We start from the raw sequence: 20,406 nt of genomic DNA, 5'->3' as shown, positions 1-20,406 counted from the left end.
AACACCACAGCGTTCACTCAGCTCTGCAGCAGCTGTGCAGCCCTGCAGCCTGCAGGGCCACAGAGAGCAGGGCTTTAATCTCAGCTCCATCGCCCAGGAACCCTGTGACCATGGGCAAGTCATATGAGCCTCAGTTTCCCCATCTGTAAAGTGGGGATAATCATACCTACTCCATGGGGTTGTTGTGAGGATTAAGCGGGATTCGACATGTAAAGGGCTGTGTGCCTGGCACACTGTAGGGAGCCCATACATGATGGCTAGTCCTCCTTCATTCATTCATTCATTCATGGATTACTGAGCACCTACTATGTCCCAGGCACCATGCCGGACACTTGTAAACAAGAGACAAAAATCCCTGCCTTCATGAAGCTTACATTCTTACAGGGAGGACAATGACTAAATGATGTTTTGTTTTTGTCGTTATTATTATTGACATTTTACAGAAGGACAAGCTGAAAGTCAGAATGGTTAAGTCATTTTTTAGATGCCCATTATTTATTTTTATCCCATCTTATTCTCAAAAGGGCTAGAGGCAGATGTTAAATAATTTATCCAAGTCTCTACAGCTAGAAAAGGGAGCCACTGGTTTTAAAGGTTTTATCTCCCTTGGAAAGATTTTTAGCAGGTGCAGACCTAGTTCCAGGCCTGCAACCAGCCCTGTGTGACCTCAGGCAGGTGCTGTCCCCTTCTGGGCCTCAGTTTCCCCACATGTCCGGCTCTAGTATTTTGCATTCTGGGATCGTTCCTGGTGTGCTGCCTGGGTTGGCTAGGCTCTGTGGAATTGCTGAGCCCCAGCAAGGTGTCTACAACCTTTCCCTGGCACCAAGGGGTGAAGCGGGTGGGGTCGGACAGGCTCCCAGGAGCTCTCTGGAGAAGCTGGAGGGCTTCCAGGAGGGAAGCAATGGGCCAGGCAGCTGCCCTCCCTGACATGTTCACTCTGCCATGGTCCCCACCATTCTGGTCCCCCCTCAGTATGTTCCCTACATCCTGTCCCCTCCCATGACCAGAGGAGCTGGCTGGGCAGGATTAGCCTGCACCCAGGGTCTGGTTTAATCCGGGCCAGACCACACACACCCCTCCCAGCCTGCCCCTCCCCGCTCTGGATCCTCCCCCCACACTAGCCCCCATGGCCATCTTCGTGAACCCTTCCCTGCTTCCCAGCAGGGAACTTCCCAGTATCAAGTTCAAACACAAGAGAGGCCTTGTTACTCAAGGCCTCTCTTACCTGGCTCAAACCTTCTCCCCCAGCCTCATCTCCCTTTTCTTTCTTTCACACAGTTTCATTCACTGTGGCTTCTACAAACCCGCCCCTCTCGGCCTTTGCTCAAGCTGTCCCCTCTGCTAAGAATGCCCTCCATTCCATTTACCATGGGTCAAAAATCCTACTGGGCTAAATATGCCTTCCACCAGCCCAGGATGGAAGACATTTCCCCTTTGCACTCAACAAATTCCATTACACCCAAGTATTTATCACTTCACCAAACGTCTCTGAACCTGCTTTTTTATTGGCAAAATCAGTGATAATAACTATGATGCAGGGTTATTGAGGGGAATGAGAAAGTGTCAGAAAAGCAGCTAGTATGGTACCTAGTACTTAATAGGGACTCAGTGGTGAGAGGCTGCTATGATGATGATGTTGATAATGGAAGAGAAATAGGAGAAAGAGAAGAGAAGGGGAAGGGAAAGAGATGGAAAAGGAGGAAGAGGAAGGAGACATTGCTCATCCCTCTGCTGGGATATAACTCTTTAACAGGAGAAAGTCAATTCTGATTCATTCCCCTCTATGTCCCCCAGCACCCTGGAGGCTTTCATAAATGATGGTTGAATGGATAGACAGAATAAAAGGATGGATGAATGGAGAGAAGGAAGGAAGCTAGGATTATGGGAAAGAAGGAAGGATGTATGGACAGATGAATGGAAACAGATATGCCTGGAGGAGACTGAGTGTGCTACCCCAGGAGCCTAGCAGCATAGCATCCTACTGGAAGCTGAGGCTTCTGGGACCAGATGCCAAATCTGTTCCCCTGGCTCTAAGCTCCTGTGCTCCTGGCCAGCATCAGGCTGCTCTCAAGGTTGAGTGAGTGGAAGCTCAGAGCAGCTGATGCCCCTGGGGGTTCAAGCTCTTCCCCCACCTGCCACCAGCCTCTGAGAGTACCAGCTCCTGACAGCAGGAACACAGCTCCAAAACTGTGAGACAAGTCAATGGGAAAATAGGATTTACTTTACAGAAATTCACTTTGGGGGCCAACTTTTCTGGAACTCCCCAGTGCAGCAACTTTGGCAAAACCACAGTCAATGTCTCAGAAGGTTTCTCCAAACCTGGGGAGTGTGCTGTTTGCCAGCTCTTTCTAAGTCCAGAAAGTGCAGAATAAGGAAATATCACAGTCTAGATGCCAAAGGGAATCTGAGGGGGAGAAATGTGCTCTGTTTTTTTGTGTTTGTTCAATCTTCCATCCATTTATCCAACCAACTATCTGCCATTATCCATCCATCCATCCATCCAATGATCCCTCCACCCATTCAACCATCCAACCATCCCTCCATCCATCCAATCCATGCAATCTCCATCAAACCATCCTTTTCTCTATCTATCTATCTCTCTATCTATCTATCTATCACTATCCATTTATCCACCTATCAACCTGCCCATCATTCATCCAACCATGCAATCCATGCCCTCATTCTCTATCCATCCAGCCATCAATCACTCAAGCTACCATCCAACCGCTCAGCTATTTAGTTCTCCAACTGTACTCTATTCAACCAGGATGATTGAGGATCTCTCAGTATGGTTGAGGGTAAACCAGACATGTTGACACAGTATCCAGTATGATCTAACCTAGGCAATATAAAACAGGTACATACAAAGTGCCACCAAGAACACAGAAGTCACCAAGGACAGTCCAACATTACACATAGAAGCGGGAGGGGTCAAAGAGGTCAGGGCAGGCTTCAAATAGGAGACACTCAAACTTGGTCTTAATACGCAGCAAGAATTAGCCAGAGGAAGAAGGTGAGAAGGGTACCCAGGCAAGGGGGCAACATAAAACAGCATGGTGGGGCTTCCCTGGTGGTGCAGTGGTTGAGAGTCCGCCTGCCAATGCAGGGGACACGGGTTCGTGCCCCGGTCCGGGAAGATCCCACATGCCGTGGAGCGGCTGGGCCCGTGAGCCATGGCCGCTGAGCCTGTGCATCTAGAGCCTGTGCTCCGCAATGGAAGAGGTCACAACAGTGAGAGGCCCTAGTACCGCAAAAAAAAACAAAAACCCAAAAAACAAACAAACAAAAAATGGTGTACTCTAGAAGTCCCAAGGCCTGAGTCCTCATAACCACTTGATTAACTGTGAACACTGGGCCAGTCCCCAACTTTTCCAAGTCCATCTGCCTCTATAATTTCCCCTCGATCCCCAGAGAGAAAGGGCCATGTCCAACTACAGCTGGGAGCAAAGTTGCCACATGCTGCCCTGGCTTGTGCTCTGGTGGCTACAATAGAGGTAAACCTGATGGGGAGAAAAGTGGGCCCCCAAAGTTTTGTGGGACAGGCTTTGCTGTCAAGTAGACACAGGTGTAAATCACAACCTCACATTTTGCTGTAAGTTACTTAACCTTTGAGTCTTTCTTCCTTCTTCTGAAAATGAAGACACCGCTAACAGTTCCCTCCTAGGCCACATCGAGCACTGAATAAGGTAAAACAGGGGGATCCCTTGGTCGGCTGTAGGTATTCTATTCTTCCTAACTGCTGCCAATATTCAAGCCCTCCTGTGTGCCAGGCAAAGTGATCTTAGACATACATGGATCACTTCCCAGTCAACATTAGTTCTTTGTCCATGTCAGCAATTTATGTTCAAATGGTTCAGAAAAAAATATACACATACATACACATACACCCATACAAAGAGGGATGCAAATGTGGCAAAATGGTCACAAATGTTGAATCTAGGTGAAGGATATATGGGTGTTTATTTTACTTAAAATTTTTCTGTATGTTTGAAATACCAAAAAGAAGAAAAGAGGGACTTCTCTGGTGGCACAGTGGTTAAGAATTTGCCTGCCAATGCAGGGGACACGGGTTTGATCCCTGGTCGGGGAAGATCCCACATGCAGCGGAGCAACTGAGCCCATGCGCCACAACTACTGAGCCTGTGGTCTAGAGCCCATGAGCCACAACTACTGAAGCCCACCAGCCACAACTACTGAAGCCTGCGCGCCTACAGCCCGTGTCCACAATAAGAGAAGCCATTGCAATGAGAAGCCCGCGCACCGCAACAAAGAGTAGCCCCCACTCGCCACAACTAGAGAAAAGCCTGCGCGCAGCAATGAAGACCCAGCGCAGCCAAAAAAAAAAAAAAAGAAGGAAAGAAAAGAAATCAGCTCTTTGTCAATCTATCTTGAAGTCAGGCTGCCTGAATTTATTTATTTATTATTATTATTTTTTAACTTATTTATTTTATTTATTTATTTTTGGTCTTCGTTGCTGCACACGGGCTTTCTCTAGTTGCGGCAAGCTGGGGCTACTCTTCGTTGCAGTGCACGGGCTTCTCATTGCAGTAGCTTCTCTTCTTGTGGAGCATGGGCTCTAGGCACGCGGGCTTCAGTAGTTGTGGCTGGTGGGCTCTAGAGAGCAGGCTCAGTAGTTGTGGTGCACGGGCTTAGTTGCTCCGTGGCATGTGGGATCTTCCGGGACCAGGGCTCGAACCCACGTCCCCTGCACTGGCAGGCGGATTCTTAACCACTGTGCCACCAGGGAAGCCCAGGCTGCCTGGATTTAGATTCCAGCTCCACCATTACTGGCTGAATGACGGTGGGCAAATTATTTACTTTCTCTAAGCCTTAATTTTTTCATCTATAGGATGCAGGCAATAATAACACTAAACCCAGTTCCTGGTCTCTAGCAAGCCCTCAATAAATGCTTGTTGCTACTGTTATTATTACCACTACTCTTATAAATCACTAAACCACTGAGAAACTGAGGCTAGGAGAGGTTGGGTAAACACCCGCTTTTCATACATTATCTCTTTTATCGGTGATATTATCCTCATTTTCCAGATGAAACTAAGGCCAAGGAGGAAATGACCTACCCAAGGTGACACAGCTGGTGCGTGGAGAAGCCAGGATTTAAACAGTCTGACTGTCTCCAAAGTCCAGGATCTTGCCCCAGCCGTCTCCTGCCTCGCCTATGTCCCTGGACCCAGGCCAAGGGGCCCGGCCTCATCGGAACCCTTTCAACTCCAGAAGGCGCCAGTCAGAAGGGAGTCCTGAACTTTGCTGGCGTGGCTGGGCTTCCGGGCGGCTAGGGGACACCCAGCATCAGGGCCTCCTTGGCATCTCAGGAGCGCTTTCGACTGTTCTCCCGAGAGCCGCAGGAGCTGCCATCTGAGGCCTTGGGGAGTGACAGCTGACACTGATGGGGACAGGGGAGAGGACGTACCAGCCGGGGCCCCAACTCGAACAGACTCCCTGGGCCACAGCCTTTCGTGGGTTCCAGAAAGGCCCCACGGGTTCTGGCCAGGGCTGTTCCCAGGCTCTGCCTCCCCGTGAGAGGTGGAGAAGCCCCATTCAGGCGGACGCATCCCACTGTGCGCTAAGCCGCTTTCTCCCCACTTACACGTTTCAGATGCTTTTTGTCCTTCCGGCTTCCCATGGACTCAGGCCAAGTGACAAGTTGGTGCTGTGGACATATGTCGTCGCCATAATGGGAATGTTGACCCCACACTCTCTCCCTGCTGGGGCCAGGCAGCTTGTACCCCGCCCCAATGCTTGGCATGCCCTGTTCTCAGCCACACAGGGCCCTTCCCAGCTCCCCAAATACATCACACACTCACGGGCTTCCCATTCGGATCTTTGTTGATGTCCCATTGCCTGGAATGCCTGCCTTGCCACTTCTTCGCCTGGCTCTTCCTTATTAAGCATCTTAGAAGTCACCTCTTCTAGGAAGCTTTCCTAACCCCATTTTACCATGGAAGAAACTGAGGTGCAAAGAGGTAAGTTAAAAGGGCCAAGGTCAGGCTGTTTGTAAGTATCAGAGCCAGAGGTCCAACCTGGCATGGTTCTACTCCAAGACCACGAGCCTTCCATTCCACCAACTCTGCCCTCAAAGAAGAAATTGAAGGAAGACATGCTCTCTGCCTTCAAACATGGCAGATGCCTGCAAGAAGGGGCTTCTGCACCTGGACTGTTCTGGAAGGTGGGAAACAGAAACCATGGAGGGAAATTCCAGGAAAAAAGACTCCCCAGTCCAAGGTTATGAGGCATTTCCGACACCTTCACTTCCTACCAGCATTTCTGACACCTTCACTGACCTTAGGCAAGTCACTTCAGCTCTCTGAACTGCAAATTCTCCATCTGTAAAATGGAGGTAACAACACCCTTACTACTTCTCTCCCCGCAACACCTCAACTAGAGCTTGTAAACTGCCAGCCAGGGAGCCAAATCCAGCCAGCAAACATGAATTGGTTTGGCCAGGACTATATTTTAGAATAAATTGAGCAAACATTTAAAAACCAGTTTTTCCATAAACATCAGAATTTTGCAAACCAGGGCTTCCCTGGTGGCGCAGTGGTTAAGAACCACCTGCCGATGCAGGGGACACGGGTTTGAGCCCTGGTCCGGGAAGATCCCACATGCCGCAGAGCAACTAAGCCCGTGTGCCAAAACAACTGAGCCTGTGCTCTAGAGCCCACGAGCCACAACTACTGAGCCCGTGAACCACAGCTACTGAAGCCTGCGCAACTAGAGCCTGGCTCCGCAACAAGAGAAGCCACTGCAATGAGAAGCCCATGCACCACAACAAAGAGTAGCCCCTGCTCGCCGCAACTAGAGAAAAGCCCGCGCGCAGCAACGAAGACCCAACACAGCCAAAAATAAAATAAAATAAATTAATTAATTAAAATTTTTTTTTTACAAACCAGAAGATCTGGCAAAATTGAGCCCCAATCCCGGCACAGCAACACGGTCAAGAGTGGGTAGCACCTGCCTTCTTTAGACAAGATATGCGTTCTCCCAGGGGCACTGCTGTTTGTTGAACGCCCAGCTCACCTCACTCATTCACAACCCAGACAGCTTGTGAGTCTGGGGTCTCCAGCCAGGACTCTTGGGATTTATTTATTTATTTATTTGTTTATTTATTTTAATATAACTGTTTAATATGTTTAAGAAGGAAAAGACTGAATCTGTTCAGTAGAGACAAGAAAGATATAAAAAAGACACAAATGGAAATTCTAGAGAGAAGGAACACACTGGATGCTATAAGAGCAGGTTAGACACTGCAGAAGAAAGAAGGCATAAGTACAAAGGTTACCACCAGAACAAAATCAAAAACCTTCCTAAATACCAAACGTATTTAAATAAACCAGAGTAAAGAATTCACATCTTGTAGAAAAAGAAGCACAGCAAATAAAATACACAATATTATAAAATATCACAACAGAGTTGAGACTAAACATAACAGTTACATCAATAAACACGAGCAGGGGCTTCCCTGGTGGTGCAGTGGTTAAGAATCCGCCTGCCACTGCAGGGGACATGGGTTTGAGCCCTGGTCCAAGAAGATCCCACATGCCGCAGAGCAACTAAGCTTGTGCACCACAACTACTGAGCCTGTGCCCTAGAGCCCATGAGCCACAGCTACTGAGCCCGCGTGCCTAGAGCCCGTGCTCCACAACAAGAGAAGCCACCGCAATGAGAAGCCCGTGCACCGCAACGACGAGTAGCCCCTGCTTGCTGCAACTAGAGAAAAGCTCATGCACAGCAACGAAGACCCAATGCAGCCAAAATTAAAATAAATAAATTTATATAAAAATAACAAAAAACAAAAAACATGAGCAGTCTTAACTCACTTACTAAAAGAATAAGACTTAGACTTTGGGTAACAAAACTAGACCCCAAATAATAATTCAGCTCCCCTTGTGTAAACAAGAAACATACCCAAACATATTTTTAGTGTTTCTAAAAATAAAAGATAGGCTAAGGTGTATCAGAAGGACTCATGATTTATTATGTGTTTATATTATCTGTGTAGGGACTTCCTTGGCTGTCCAGTAGGTAAGACTCCGTGCTCCCAATGCAGGGGACCCAGGTTCGATCCCTGGTCAGGGAACTAGATCCCGCATGCATGCCGCAACTAAGAGTCCGCATGCCGCACCTAAAGATCCCGTGTGCTGCAACTAAAGATCCCGCATGCTGCAACTAAGATGTGGCGCAGCCAAAATAAATATTAAAAAAAATAAAATAAAATAAAATGCCCCTTCCCCACATATAATTAAAAAGAAAAGTGAACAAAATATATTATCTGTGTAGGCTTGATTCCTGTTCAGTCAGCAAACAGAAGCCCTGTTTCCTGCTTAATGGTTTGACAATAAAAGTTGTCTATGTGTTGCCCATGGTCTTCAACACATCTTTGAAGGCACTGCTCAGAGCTGGGTCCCCACCCACTTCACCATGTGCACACATCTCCACGTGCTCTCAGCCAACCTGTAGTCCAGACTCAGGTTTAACAGCAACTGGTCAACCAATGCCTTTAGACATTCAGGTTTCCTCCAGTGCTTCCCTGCTCCTATAGTGGCCCCTGGCCAAGGCAGGAGTGACAAACCACAGTCACATCATTACAGGTTCTTTTACGGTTGAATGAAGAACACAGCTGCTCCCTGGCACAGCCTTCTGAGGTGGTCAAATCATGATCCCCTATTTACCAAGGAGAAAACTGAGGCCCAGAGGGGCGATGTGACCTGCTCCAAGCCACAAGGGCACCTTGGTCCCATCCTCCAAATTCAATCCCACCAGCCCAGGGCCTCCTCCTCATGCCTGGTCTTGAATAGCTATGACTTGGGTTATTATTTGTAATTAATTTGTAGGTTCCTTTGCTGCACAAACATCTCTTTAGCGCCTATCATGCACCAGGCCTTGGGCGGAGCAGGGGACGAGGTGAAGTGGAGAGTCCCTGCCCTCTCGGTCCCGGTGGTAGACTGTCTCCCATGTGGCCACCAACTATACCTGCCGTCGCTAAACACAAAGCCACCTCCCGTGAAGGGGGCCTACAGCTAAGTCTGGACCACAGGTTGGCCCAGAGCACAAGGAGATGTGTGCACATGGTGGAGTGGGTGGGGGGCGGGGCGCACTGAACATCGCCTCCAAAGACGCTCTGAAGACTATGGGCAACGCACAGGCAAATGCTGTGTGTTAAACCGTTAGCAGGAAATGGCGCTTCCCTTTAACGATGGAACAGAAAATCAAGCCCAGTGTATTTCCCCTCTCCCTGAACCGGATGAGGAAGCCTGGGATGAATCTGAGATGGCTTTGTGACCTGCTTTGGCCGCAGGGGTGATGTTTTGTGACATTATAGCCCAGGCCTCAAGAAGTCTTACGGTTTCTGCTTTACCCTCTTAGGAGCCATCCGCCAGGGAAAGCTCAGTGTAGACTACTGAGCAGTGAGAGATCTTGAGGAGGGAGAGAGGGGGCCGGTCTTCCAGCCTTCCCTACCAGGGCCTCAGAGTTGTGGGTGAGGCCATGGCAGACCTTCCGGCACAGCCTCGCTGAGGGCAAGCTCAGGAGTGCTCCCAGCTGACACCACATGGAGCAGAATAAATGCCCAGCCTCACCCCGCCAATCCACGGAACCAGGAGAAACACTAAATCACTGTTGTTTTGAGACAGTACGTTTTGCGGTGGCTTATTAGGCAGCAATGGATAACTGATACTCTTCCCAGGGGCAGAGCCCCGTCCTTTTTCCAGCTCTCTCCTCCCTTGCTTGGAGCCTGGTACTGGGCATTGAATCCCAGAGCTGGAAGGCGCCTCCAAAACCACTGAGTCCCACTTCCTCATTTTAGAGAGGAGGCAGCTGAAGCCCGGGGAGGAGAAGCAATTTACCCCAGATCACAAGAGAGACAGGGTCAGAGCTAGGAGGCAAACTTGAACCCTACAGGAGCCAGGCAAGTAACACAAATGTGTGACGCAAGGTGGTGGTGAGCTACCCCCCATGTTCACGTGTTCGATCTGAAGAGGCAGCCACTATTCGGCTCCAGCCAACTGTGGCCATGTGGGAATGTGGGCCTAGGGAAGCCAGATTGTCTGACTTTTCACAAAGCCAGAAACAGGATTTCTCTGTAAACTCTCTTGATTTTTAAATGTTGGCTAAGAATTCAAATTGGATTGATGATCTCTGGGCCTTGAGACTGGCCTTGGGCTTCAAGTTTGCTCTGGTCACTGACCTTGTGCAAGTCGTGTTATTCCCCCAGGCCTTAGTTTCCTCATCTCTAAAATGGGCCCCATGGCTCCTGCCCACTTACTGGGTTGCTGTGAAAACCCGATGAGCTAACGGGTTTAGAAATACAAGCTACGAATGGCCCTGTGACCGTTCCACAGCCTCAGTTCTCTGTGGAGGCACCCCTTACAATGTAATGAGTTAACACCCGATTTGTCTAAGTTAGAACAACATTATTCTGACCATTATGACAGAGATTGCATTTTTATGGCAGGTTTGTGAGTTCCAGAACCCTCCCACTTGCATTATCTCAGGATGTTGATGGAGTCAGAGCTGGATAGCTGCCTTGGAGACCCTCGCCAGAGCCAAGCATTTCCTCTGAGCCAGGAGATACATTCCAGAGGCCACTTGAAGGGCGGTGAAGAGCATGAGCTTCAAAGTCCTCCAGACCTGGGTTCAAATCCCTGCTTCCCACTCCCTAGTTATGTGTCCTTGGGTTAGTCACTTTCTGAGCTTCAGTTTCCACATCTGTAAAATGGGCGTAATAATAAAAGCACTGGGTAGGCTGTTGGGGCAACTTCATGAGATGACATATACAATGCCCTTAGCAGAGCTAAGAGCTGTTATCATTATCATGTATGGAAGTTGGTGCCTGGCAGGCACAGATAGGGCCAAGGAGGGCACAGCTATAGAAGACCTTGTCCCTTTCCTAGGATTAGGGAGGCTGAATTGGGGTGGGGATGGACCCTTGAGGAAAACCTGGATGGGAACCAGAGAGGCAGGCTAGAGGGGCCTTTCAACTACTCAGCAAAAGTTAGATAGACTCAGAACTTAACTCTGAACCTTTGGCTTTTTCCTGGGGTTAAGTGAAGAGGGGGAGAGCTGGAGAGAGAGTCCGCTAGTAAAACAGCACCCACGTCCCCCTACTCTGAATCCGGTTTCCCGCTGGTTTCGAAAAGTAACAGCCACAGTTAATATTTACTGCGTGCTCATCACACATGAGGGACTCATTCAGTCTGTCAGCTTCATCTTTCATGGATTAACCCATTCGTTCCTCACCACCACCTCAAGAACTATTATTATCCCCATTTTAGAAGTGACGGAACCAGGGCTCAGAGAGGTTAAGTAACTGACCAGAGGACACAAAGTAAAGGACAGTCTGACTCCAGACATCCTTGTAACCCCCAGGCTATGCTGTTTATGGAACAAGGGAGAGAGTGGTCAGGGCTTGCCTAAAGGGCTCTGGGATTTCAGAGAAAGGAGCAAGTACTCTGGCAAGGAGCAAGGGTGCTGGCATTTCATAGTAATGACAACTGATGAATACGGGCACAGCCGTGGGTCAGGCTGCTCTGCTGGCCACTGTATACAGGACCTCATTTAACCCTCACCACGAGCCTCTGACAGGCAGTATCTCCCGTTGACAGATCAGGAAACTGAGGCTCAAAGAGTACATCACTTGCTCGAGGCCACAGAGCAGACAAGGTCTCTTCCCTGAGGATACCCCTACCCCCAGGGGACTGCAGCGGGGCTGCAGATGGCTCCAGGAAGCTCACGGCCCAGGCTGAGGTGGTCTAGGCAAGCCCCCCAGGTGACACAGGAGCACTGGGGAGACAGATGTCCCCTCTCCACCCTCCGGAAGGCACCTGCTTTAAAAGGCCCTAAAACCCTAAAATGCTTTCAAGGCAGCCTTATCAGACAGCTCATCCCAATCAGGAAGCTTCCAGGTGCTGTCACGATCAACGGCCCACTCCACCCCTGAGGGGTGTGCAAACATTCTTCCCTGCCCTGCCCTCCCCCAGCCAAGCCTCCCTCCGTTCACCAGCAGGCAGGCAGCCTGGGCTGGTGGGCACTAACTGACTGATTTCACTTCATTTCAGTCTTTTCCAGTTTCCTGCTGAGGCTTCTCTTCCTCTTTCCCAGGAGTCCTGTGTTTTATCTTAGGGCACTGGGTGGGTGGGTGGGGAGGCAAATCTGCCTGCCCAATGGAAAGACCTGGGGAGTGAGTTAAAAATACAGATCCCTGGCCTCGATCTGGATCTACCTAATCTCCAGCTAAGTCAGGTGAGCAGGCCAGGCCACGAGATGGGACGGGGCCTTGGTCAGAGGTGCAGGCCAGGTCCACCTCTGCCAGGAGGCCATCCTGGCCTCACCCCTCCACCCTCTGAGGGAGCACAGCCCCCCTGCCTTGTCCAGCCCAGGCCTGTCACCAGCCAACTCCATCTGCTCATTCCTTTAGGGGTCTCTCTGCCTGCAGGGGTTTGACCTCCAGCTCACAGGTGAGCTCTGGGCAGGCAGAGATGACAAGCTGGTACCCTGGGCCTTGCTGAGTACCCAGCATAGCTGCCCAGAGAACCTGCCCCCATCCTGGCTTTGGGGCTGACGCAAAACCTTGATGAAGTGGCAGGGGCCAAAGGCACCAGGAAGGACAACCCCCTGGGAGGGACTGGGGCCACAGCAGGGCAGGGGGGCTGGCAGCAGGGCCACGGGGCCAACCTAGGACTCAAGCCCCCCACTGTGAGCCTGCGTATAGGCTTGTGTTTTCACAACTGTTTTGAGAATCTTCTGAAAGCTAAGGCCCCTCTTCCTTGGAAAATCCACATTAACATCCAACATTCTATTATAATTTCAGGGTGATCCCAGAGCCCCACAACTAAGAAGGCCTGTGGACTCCAGTTGAGAGCCCCCCCACCCCCAGTTCCCTGCCATTGTAAGAACCAAGTATTTGCCCCCAACAGGGCCCTGAAGAAGGAGGCAGAGATGGGGCTCCGGGCCTGCCCACACTTGCGGGGTCACCATCCCAAGGCTGAGGGGCAGTTAGGAGCCTGTGCGATGGGCTGGGGGAGACACAGAGGGCTGATTCGTTGCCTGAACAATCTAAATGCCAAAAAGGGGGGCGCTCAAATTAGGACACAGCCATCACTGACCACACCCACAGGCACTCCAAGGAAAAGGGTCCTGGTGGGGCTGAGAACAGCCTCTACTGTACATAGCCACGTGCCTGACATTTTATGTGGGTGTCCACAAGAACCCCTGAGGACACGGTGTCCAGCTCCCTGCCCAGGGCACACAGTGTGCAGTGCTGGGATTTGAACCCAGGTCTGACTGCCCAGAAGGCTGTGCGTTTTCTCTACTCCACAGTCAGTGAAGTTGGCCAGCCTTGTTTCCCACCAAAGCTGGAATCCCTTCTCCCACCCAGCACCTGACATGAAGGAGGTGCCTGGTGACTCTTTTAAAATATATAGATGGATGGAGGAATGAAGAAGTCAACTTGCTTTTGAATTCGGGCTTTAAATCTAAGCCCTGATTTCCTGGCTAAGACGAATACATGAAAGCAGCCTCCTTTAAAAATGAGAAGCAGGAGAAATAAACATAAAAGAAAAACCAATTCTAAATTAATCCACTGAAGGTCGCTGGGTCTTAGATAGGTAATGCCCAAGCAGAGGGCTGGGCTGGGAGTGGGAGAGACAAGAGGTGTATGGCAGGGGGAGAGGCAGGCAGGCTCCCTCAACCCCTGTAAGAAGGGGGACTTACCTAGCACGTAGCTGCTGCTGGTCCATTTGAATCCTTAGCTCTGGCTGAACTGATCTCTTCATTATCCCCATTTTCCTGCATTCTGGACCCCTGCTCACATCATCCCTATGCTTCTCCCTCCTGGAAGATTTCCTTCATCTCCCCAGCCAGATGACTCTCTGCTCCATCTCTGTATCATTCTCCGGATACTTACTGTATAACACGGTATAATATATTCACTCATTTGTTCACTCAACTTTCATTCATTCATTCAACATTCCTTAGCTGATTACGTCTTTCCCTTACTGGGCGCTATGTGACTGGGCTCAGTTCAAGGCACTGGGCTGCCGTAGCAAACATGGCAGACAAAAACCTCTTCCCTCCTGGAGTTTACAGGCTAGTGGGCAAGATGGACACTAAACAAGGAAACCAACAAATCTCTGATACCATTTCAGATGGCAGTGGGTATTTTGAAGTAAAACAAAGCAGGAGAGATTGAAAGTGTCTGAACTGAGCCTGTTTTGGATGAGGTAATCAGGGAAGGCCTCTGGGAGGTGGCATTTGAACGGAGCTCTTTTTACCACAACTGTGGACACAAAAATGAGCCAGATGAGCTCCCTCAGGGAGCTCAGAGTCTAGCAAGGAAGAGACAAGCTGGCCTTTTCTTGACTGTGTAGGACAGGGTCTGGCTCACCTGAATATCCCACACACTGAAGCCAGTGATCTTTCCAAACACAAATCTGGCCAGGTCCCTCAATGTCTCAAGAACGTTCAATGGCTCCCCACTGCCCTCAGCATCAAGTCCAAACTCCTCAGCCTTCCATCCGAGCCCTGCTCTCCATTCTCAGCCTCATCCCCCTTTGCTGCCCTCAACACCCATCTCCCTCAGATACACCCAAGTAAGTACCCAATCATCATGCCTCTGTGTCTCTACACACGCTGTTTCCAGGCAAAGAATTTGCCTCCTCTTAGTCCCAAAGTTATAACCTCCTTAACTTTTGGGAACACTGTTCATTAATGTGACAGGTGGCTGACAAAGTTCTGTTGCAGAGAGAATGGGAAGTAAGAAAATGAGGCAAAGAATAAAGCCATAAATGACAAAGTAACCGTCTTCCATCAACGGTCTCTGCTTTCCCAGGTGGTTTACAACTTCCTCCTGGCAGCACTTGGGATACACGTACCACATTATATCTTGCCAACTGTTTCCCCATCAGTTTGTCCCCTATCTCCCTGCCCGCGCCAGGAGCCAGCACCACACCAGCTAGAGAACAAGCTCCGTAAATATTTGGAAACCAAAAGAACAAATGTACAGAGATCGGTTTTCTCTAGACTTCAACTTTTGGATTCCATCTAGTGGCTGGTCTTCTGTTGGACATGTCCCTAGCGCACTTCCATCCTCTCCAAGTGCCCATGCCAGATGCTCCAGACTTGTGCTTCCTTTGGAGGGTCTCATGGTTTGGGGGAGATACTGAGATACTAAAGTCACCATCCTGACACAGGGACCCTCCCCCCCTAAAAAAAAAACCACACACCCTCTCTCCTCTCTCAGAGGCTGGGGATTTCCTAGACCTTAACACTCAGGACAGCCTTGTTACTACAGGGCACGAGGAGGGGGAAGGGCCAGGAGTGGTGGCCACACGTCTCTGGGTACTGGGAGCCCCAGGAGCTGCCCTCTCATCACTCCAAGCTTCAGATCTGTTTTTACAGACTGTGCTGCTCCCGGGAGGATCCTGTCTCTTCTGGTTGTGTCAGGAACAGCACTGCCTATCCTCATCTTCCATCCCCATCTTCCATCCCCCAGAGGCCACACAATTCTTCAAGGTGACTTTTTGCCATCCATTATCTGGTCTGAATCTCACAAACACGCCTAATCATTGGCATGATTACCCTCACTTGACAGATGAGAAAACTGAAGCTCAGGGAAGGGAGGTAGGGTGCATATGATGGAATCCTAGGAGATTAGGTTGAACATTTTAGACCCAGAGAAGCTGAGCCCCCTTATAGGGAAGGGAGCCGGCCCAGGGTCCCATAGTAAATGAGAAGTGGGGCCTCTGACCTCCACCTCGCACCACCTTCCCCTCCATTAGGCCAGCTCCTTCTTAACCCCTAATGGATTAGACTCCTTAGTGTCCAGGGGGCAAAGGAAGAGCCTGAAGCAAGGTCTGGGGTGCCGACCACAGCCCTCCTCCCAGCCTGCCCCCAAGTGGCAGCCCAAGCAGCCATGCCCTCCTGTGACGTCAGCAGCCGATCAGCCCTGTGTCCAGGGTCCAGGGCCCTGGGTCGAGTCCGGCCAGAGCCCACCAGATTCCGACCACCGCCTCCCAGGGCCATGGCCGGACAGACATGGCCCTTCCATCTACCCCACGGTAATTAAAAACACACCCAAGCCTTTTCCAACACGAGAGGGGCCAGTTTTCTTCCCCTCCAGCACCGCTGACTACAATCCGAATAGCAATATTTATGCCAAGCTCCCCATAATACTGTAAACATCCCAATGTATAGCGGGCCAACGCATGAGTCATTTCCCCAAAGCCAGAGCTAATAAGTGGTACCTCAGCCATATTCCAGGGAGCTCCCACCAGCACCGGGCCTCAGGGCTGCGCTCCACACCCTGGGCCCGTGGCACCCTTCGTGCCCCAGTGGCCCCACTCCGGGAAACCTCAGGCAGCCGCCAAATCCTCCAGGAGCCGGAGGACAGCTGTCTCTGTGCCAGAAACTATGGCTGCCATCCAGGGACACCCCTCCACCCCCTGAACTGCGGTCACTAAAGCACTCATTGCTGAGAAACTAAAGTTATAGCACGGTATCCCCCATTGCGCCTTTCCCAGAGGCTGCAGCCTCCATGCCTGGTCCGATCAGGGTTTTTTTGTTTTTGTATTTTTGGGGTTTTTGAGCTGCAAGAAGGAAAGGGGCTTCACATCATCCCCAAATGGCCCGAGATGAAGATACCCCTCAGTCCTATGGTGGCAGAATCCTGGAAGAGGCCACCCTGTTTAGGGACAAGAAGACCCAGCAAAATGAACAGAGCACAAGCTTCAGAGACTTGAGATCCCCATTCTGTTTTTATCACCCAGCGACCACAGGGTGAGACACTGACTTTTCTGAGCCTTAGTTTCCCTTTCTACTAGAAGGAAGTAAGATTCATACCCACCTGACTTTCGTGGAAGACTTATTTTGGGGAATCCAACAAAACTGTGGGTGGGAAAGCACTTTGTAAAGCTTAAAGTACCTTGTCAACTGTGCAGCACGTTGTAAACCACAGTACTTTGCATACAGTGCAAAGTACTTCATAAACTGTAAAGCGGTTTGAAAACTGTAAAGAGCTGTACACATGAGAACCATTATCCATATTCCTTTCTTGCCCTACAGGCTCGTCCATTTCTGGTGGACACACCCAGACCCCACTAACTTTCCCTCCAGAGCAAGCTGGCTCAGGAGACTTGGCAGACACCCTGACCCCTTGAGGGTCGGGTGGGACCAACACACGAGGCTATGGGGAGACGGCCCAGAGACCCTGGCCAAGGCCAACACATGGCAAGAGCATCTGGTCCGGCCCTGGCGGCAGCTGGAGAGTTCCCGGGGCTCCGGCGGCCACTCTGAGCTCTGCCGCCAGCGGGGCGGTGGCCGGCAGGGGTGCCCGGAGACCCCGCGCAGCCAAGAGATGCCCACGGACCCATCCCCCCCGTAGTCCTCCAGGGGAGGGGACCCCATTGTAAGCCGCGGGCGATGGGCAGGCACCAGAGCGGGGTGCTGGCGCGCTCACTTCCACTCTGCCAGTCCCCGCTCTTCGAGGCTCCGACCCCATCCCGGGGGCGCGGACCGGGAGCCCCCACCCCAGCCAGTCGCGGTGCCTTCCTCCCTCCGCTCCCTGCCAAACTTTCCAGCCCCAACTGCGCGCCGGGCCCCGCGGCCAGCGCCCCTCCACCCCGTGCCGAGCAAGGCCAGGCCCGCGCTCAGGGGGTGGCCGGGCCGGGGGCGGCGAGCGCGCGTGGGCAGTCCCCGGCCCTGGGCGGCGCTCGCCGGGCTGGCTACAAAGCCTCCGCAAGATGGTCCCTTCGCCTCCTCCTGGCACAGTCAATCAGCGCCCGCCGTTCCCGGGCGCCCGTGGGGCCCGCGCCTCCCGGCGCGGCCGGACACACCTCCCCGCGGCCACCTGCGCCCGGCGCGAGCCCCGGGGCAAACTTTGCGGGCCGCCGGGCGGAGGTGGGCGCCGGCGGCCGCTCATGCCCGGCCGCTCCCCGCCCCCATCACCCGCCCGCCCGCCCGCTCACCTTCCACGGCGGCGAGCAGCGGCAACAGCAGCAGCGCGGCCCCCAGCCTCCGCAGGGCCATGGCTGCGCTTCCCGGGGCCTCGGGCCGCGGCGCCGCGGGGCCCGGGCGGCCCGGGCGGGAGCGCGCGCCCCGGGCTCGGGGGGCCGGGGGGAGCGGCGAGGCGCGGCGCACAGACAGCCGCCGCCACCGCGCAGCCAGCAGAATGAGCCATCCAGCCCGGGCAGAACGGGGACCCGGGCTCCGCCAGCGCTGGGCGCGGCCCACCTGAGCCGCGGGCGCGGGGGGAGCCCGGCCGGGCCGCCGCTCCCCGCGCGCGCCCGGGACCCCAGCTGGCCGCGCGCGCTCCTGGAGCCCCAGCTCCCCGCGTCCTCGGGGCCACCCGGGGGCCTTGCGGGCGCTGGAGCACGGAGCTGTCGCGCGCTCCGGCGACTGAGACGCCGGGCTCCCCCCGCGCAGCAGTGGTCTCTCCCGGCGCTGTGGCTCCTCCAGATAAAGCAGCGATTTCAGCCCAAATGTTTCTGAATTTTTATTGAATGCTGCAAAGCCGGAGAGCGTCTGGCGCGGCTGACAGGGGCAGGGAAAGGGGACCCTGGGGGAGGGCGGGGGAAGGGGCTGCCCAAAGCGGGGCGGGCTCTACCTGTCAGGGCCGGGAGTGCCACCCCCCTCGCCTCAGCCCTGCCACCCGGGTCCCTGCAGCTCCGAAAGGGACCGAACTGCAATGAATGAAAAAAAGAAGGGGGGGGGTGGTGTGGAGATGGGAACAAAACAGGCGTCTTTCCCAGGCGCTGGGGCTGGGCTGGGGCCTCCGCCTGGGAGAGTGGGCCTTGGCGCTAACACTGAGGCCTGGGGTGGGGGGGGGGTCACTCTGGCAGGGGCGGGCCGGGCCCTGGCAGGCAGACCCCAGGCCTACCCTCCCTGCCTTGTTCTGAGCGAGCCCACCAGCCCCTCCCTGTAGCCCCTTCTGTCTGTACACTGGATTTCTCCCTCTCTGTTCATCTTGTTCCCAGTGCAGTTTGGGGGTGGTGCAGATGGGGGGAGGTGTCTCGGGAAGCCACCCCCGCCCCCATGGAATGGACCTGTCTGTGCAGCCATGGTTTTGTGCTGTGGCTGTCCCTTCAGGGAGGACACAACCCCTTGTTCCATCCCTGCTCTGACAGTCTTCATCACCATCATCATTAAGGGCTTTGCTGAGGCTGATGGTGGCCGAGCTGCAGGGGGGCTACAGGAATCACCCAGTCAGGGCCTCTTGCCTTTGGTAGCCACACTCCTGACAAACAAGACTTAACCAGGAGCTTCCTGCCCTGTGGAGTGGGTGTAAGTGCCCAGTGGAGGAACAGACGGTTTAAATTCAATCGATGCCACCCAGACCTCTCCCATCTCTTTGTCCCACAAACTATCAAAACGTCCCAGCAATACCCTCCCTTCAGGCCCACCCTACAGTTCACACCAAGAAAAGGACACCACAGACTCTGAGACCCCACTTAAGGTTTGGAAAAGTGGGTCACCTTTAGAAGCTTCAAGGGTCCAACTGAAATGGGCATCAACCTGGAAGGCCCCCAGGAGGAAGTGGGCCAGGAAAGCTGGGAGAGACTGCCTGGGAAGCAGACAGAGCAGAAGTGAGCAGAGATAGGAAATGAGCTGGGGGGTTGCCCCTTGTTAAGCTTCAGACTCCTCCTTGGCCAGGGTCAAAATCCACTGGGGTGTGGCTGGCCTTTATTTTTAGTCCCTGCTTCTCAGACTTTTCAGGGAACCCAGGGTTTGGGAGACCCTGAGCTTGACCCATCCTGGGGCAAGACTCCTTCTCCTGGGCAGAGAGGCTCCAAGCTGTTGCACTCATCAGTGCCAACATCCAGGTGCCCCACCCTTTCCCAATTCAAGAAGTATTTTGTGAGCACCTGTTATGTGCTGGGGGGATGCCGCACTTCTGTTGTGTTTCTATCCCCTGGGGCCCTTGTCCCCGTTTTCCCACCCCATTGGTATTTCCCTCTTTGATTCCAAATAAGAACAGCAGTGGCATTTATTAAGGACCTCGTACCAGGCACTGGGCTAAGCTTTGTTTATACAATGTTCCCCTTAATCTTTCAACCCTGTGAGGTAGGTGCTCACCTTTTCAGTTGATGAAATTGAGGACCAATTTGTCCAAGGTCCCACAGCAAGTCAGAGCTGGGATTTAACCCCAGGCCTGTCTGACCCCAACACTGATCCCCCCTTGTGCCTTTCATGGACACAAAGAGCTCAGGGAGTCATTTGTCGATTTCCCACATCCCCTTTTCACAGGTAAGGAAGCTGAGGCCTAAAGAGGGAAGTGACTCACTCAACATTATATAATTAAATGGACATCAATCCAGGGCAGTTAACTGGCTAAAAAGGAAAATAGTGATAATAATCAAATAAAGCCCCCTTCTCTCCCATCTTTTTCTCCCCACACAT

General features: G+C 52.5%; 1 protein-coding gene across 1 annotated transcript in view; it reads right to left on the bottom strand.

The window, feature by feature from the left end:
- Window positions 1-18,059, bottom strand: part of EPHB2 (EPH receptor B2) — a 185,913-nt gene extending 167,854 nt beyond the window's left edge. Inside the window, exon 1 of the mRNA XM_060080684.1 lies at window positions 17,976-18,059. Coding sequence (XP_059936667.1) covers window positions 17,976-18,036 — 61 coding nt within the window. The 5' untranslated portion in view covers window positions 18,037-18,059. The remainder of the gene's footprint in view (window positions 1-17,975) is intronic.
- Window positions 18,060-20,406: the final 2,347 nt, after the last annotated feature.

The sequence above is a fragment of the Mesoplodon densirostris genome, chromosome 2 (genome assembly GCF_025265405.1).
Source record: "Mesoplodon densirostris isolate mMesDen1 chromosome 2, mMesDen1 primary haplotype, whole genome shotgun sequence".
Taxonomy (NCBI): Eukaryota; Metazoa; Chordata; class Mammalia; order Artiodactyla; family Ziphiidae; genus Mesoplodon; species Mesoplodon densirostris.
Note: the sequence above shows the minus strand (reverse complement) of the source record. Positions and strands in the feature narration are given on the sequence as shown.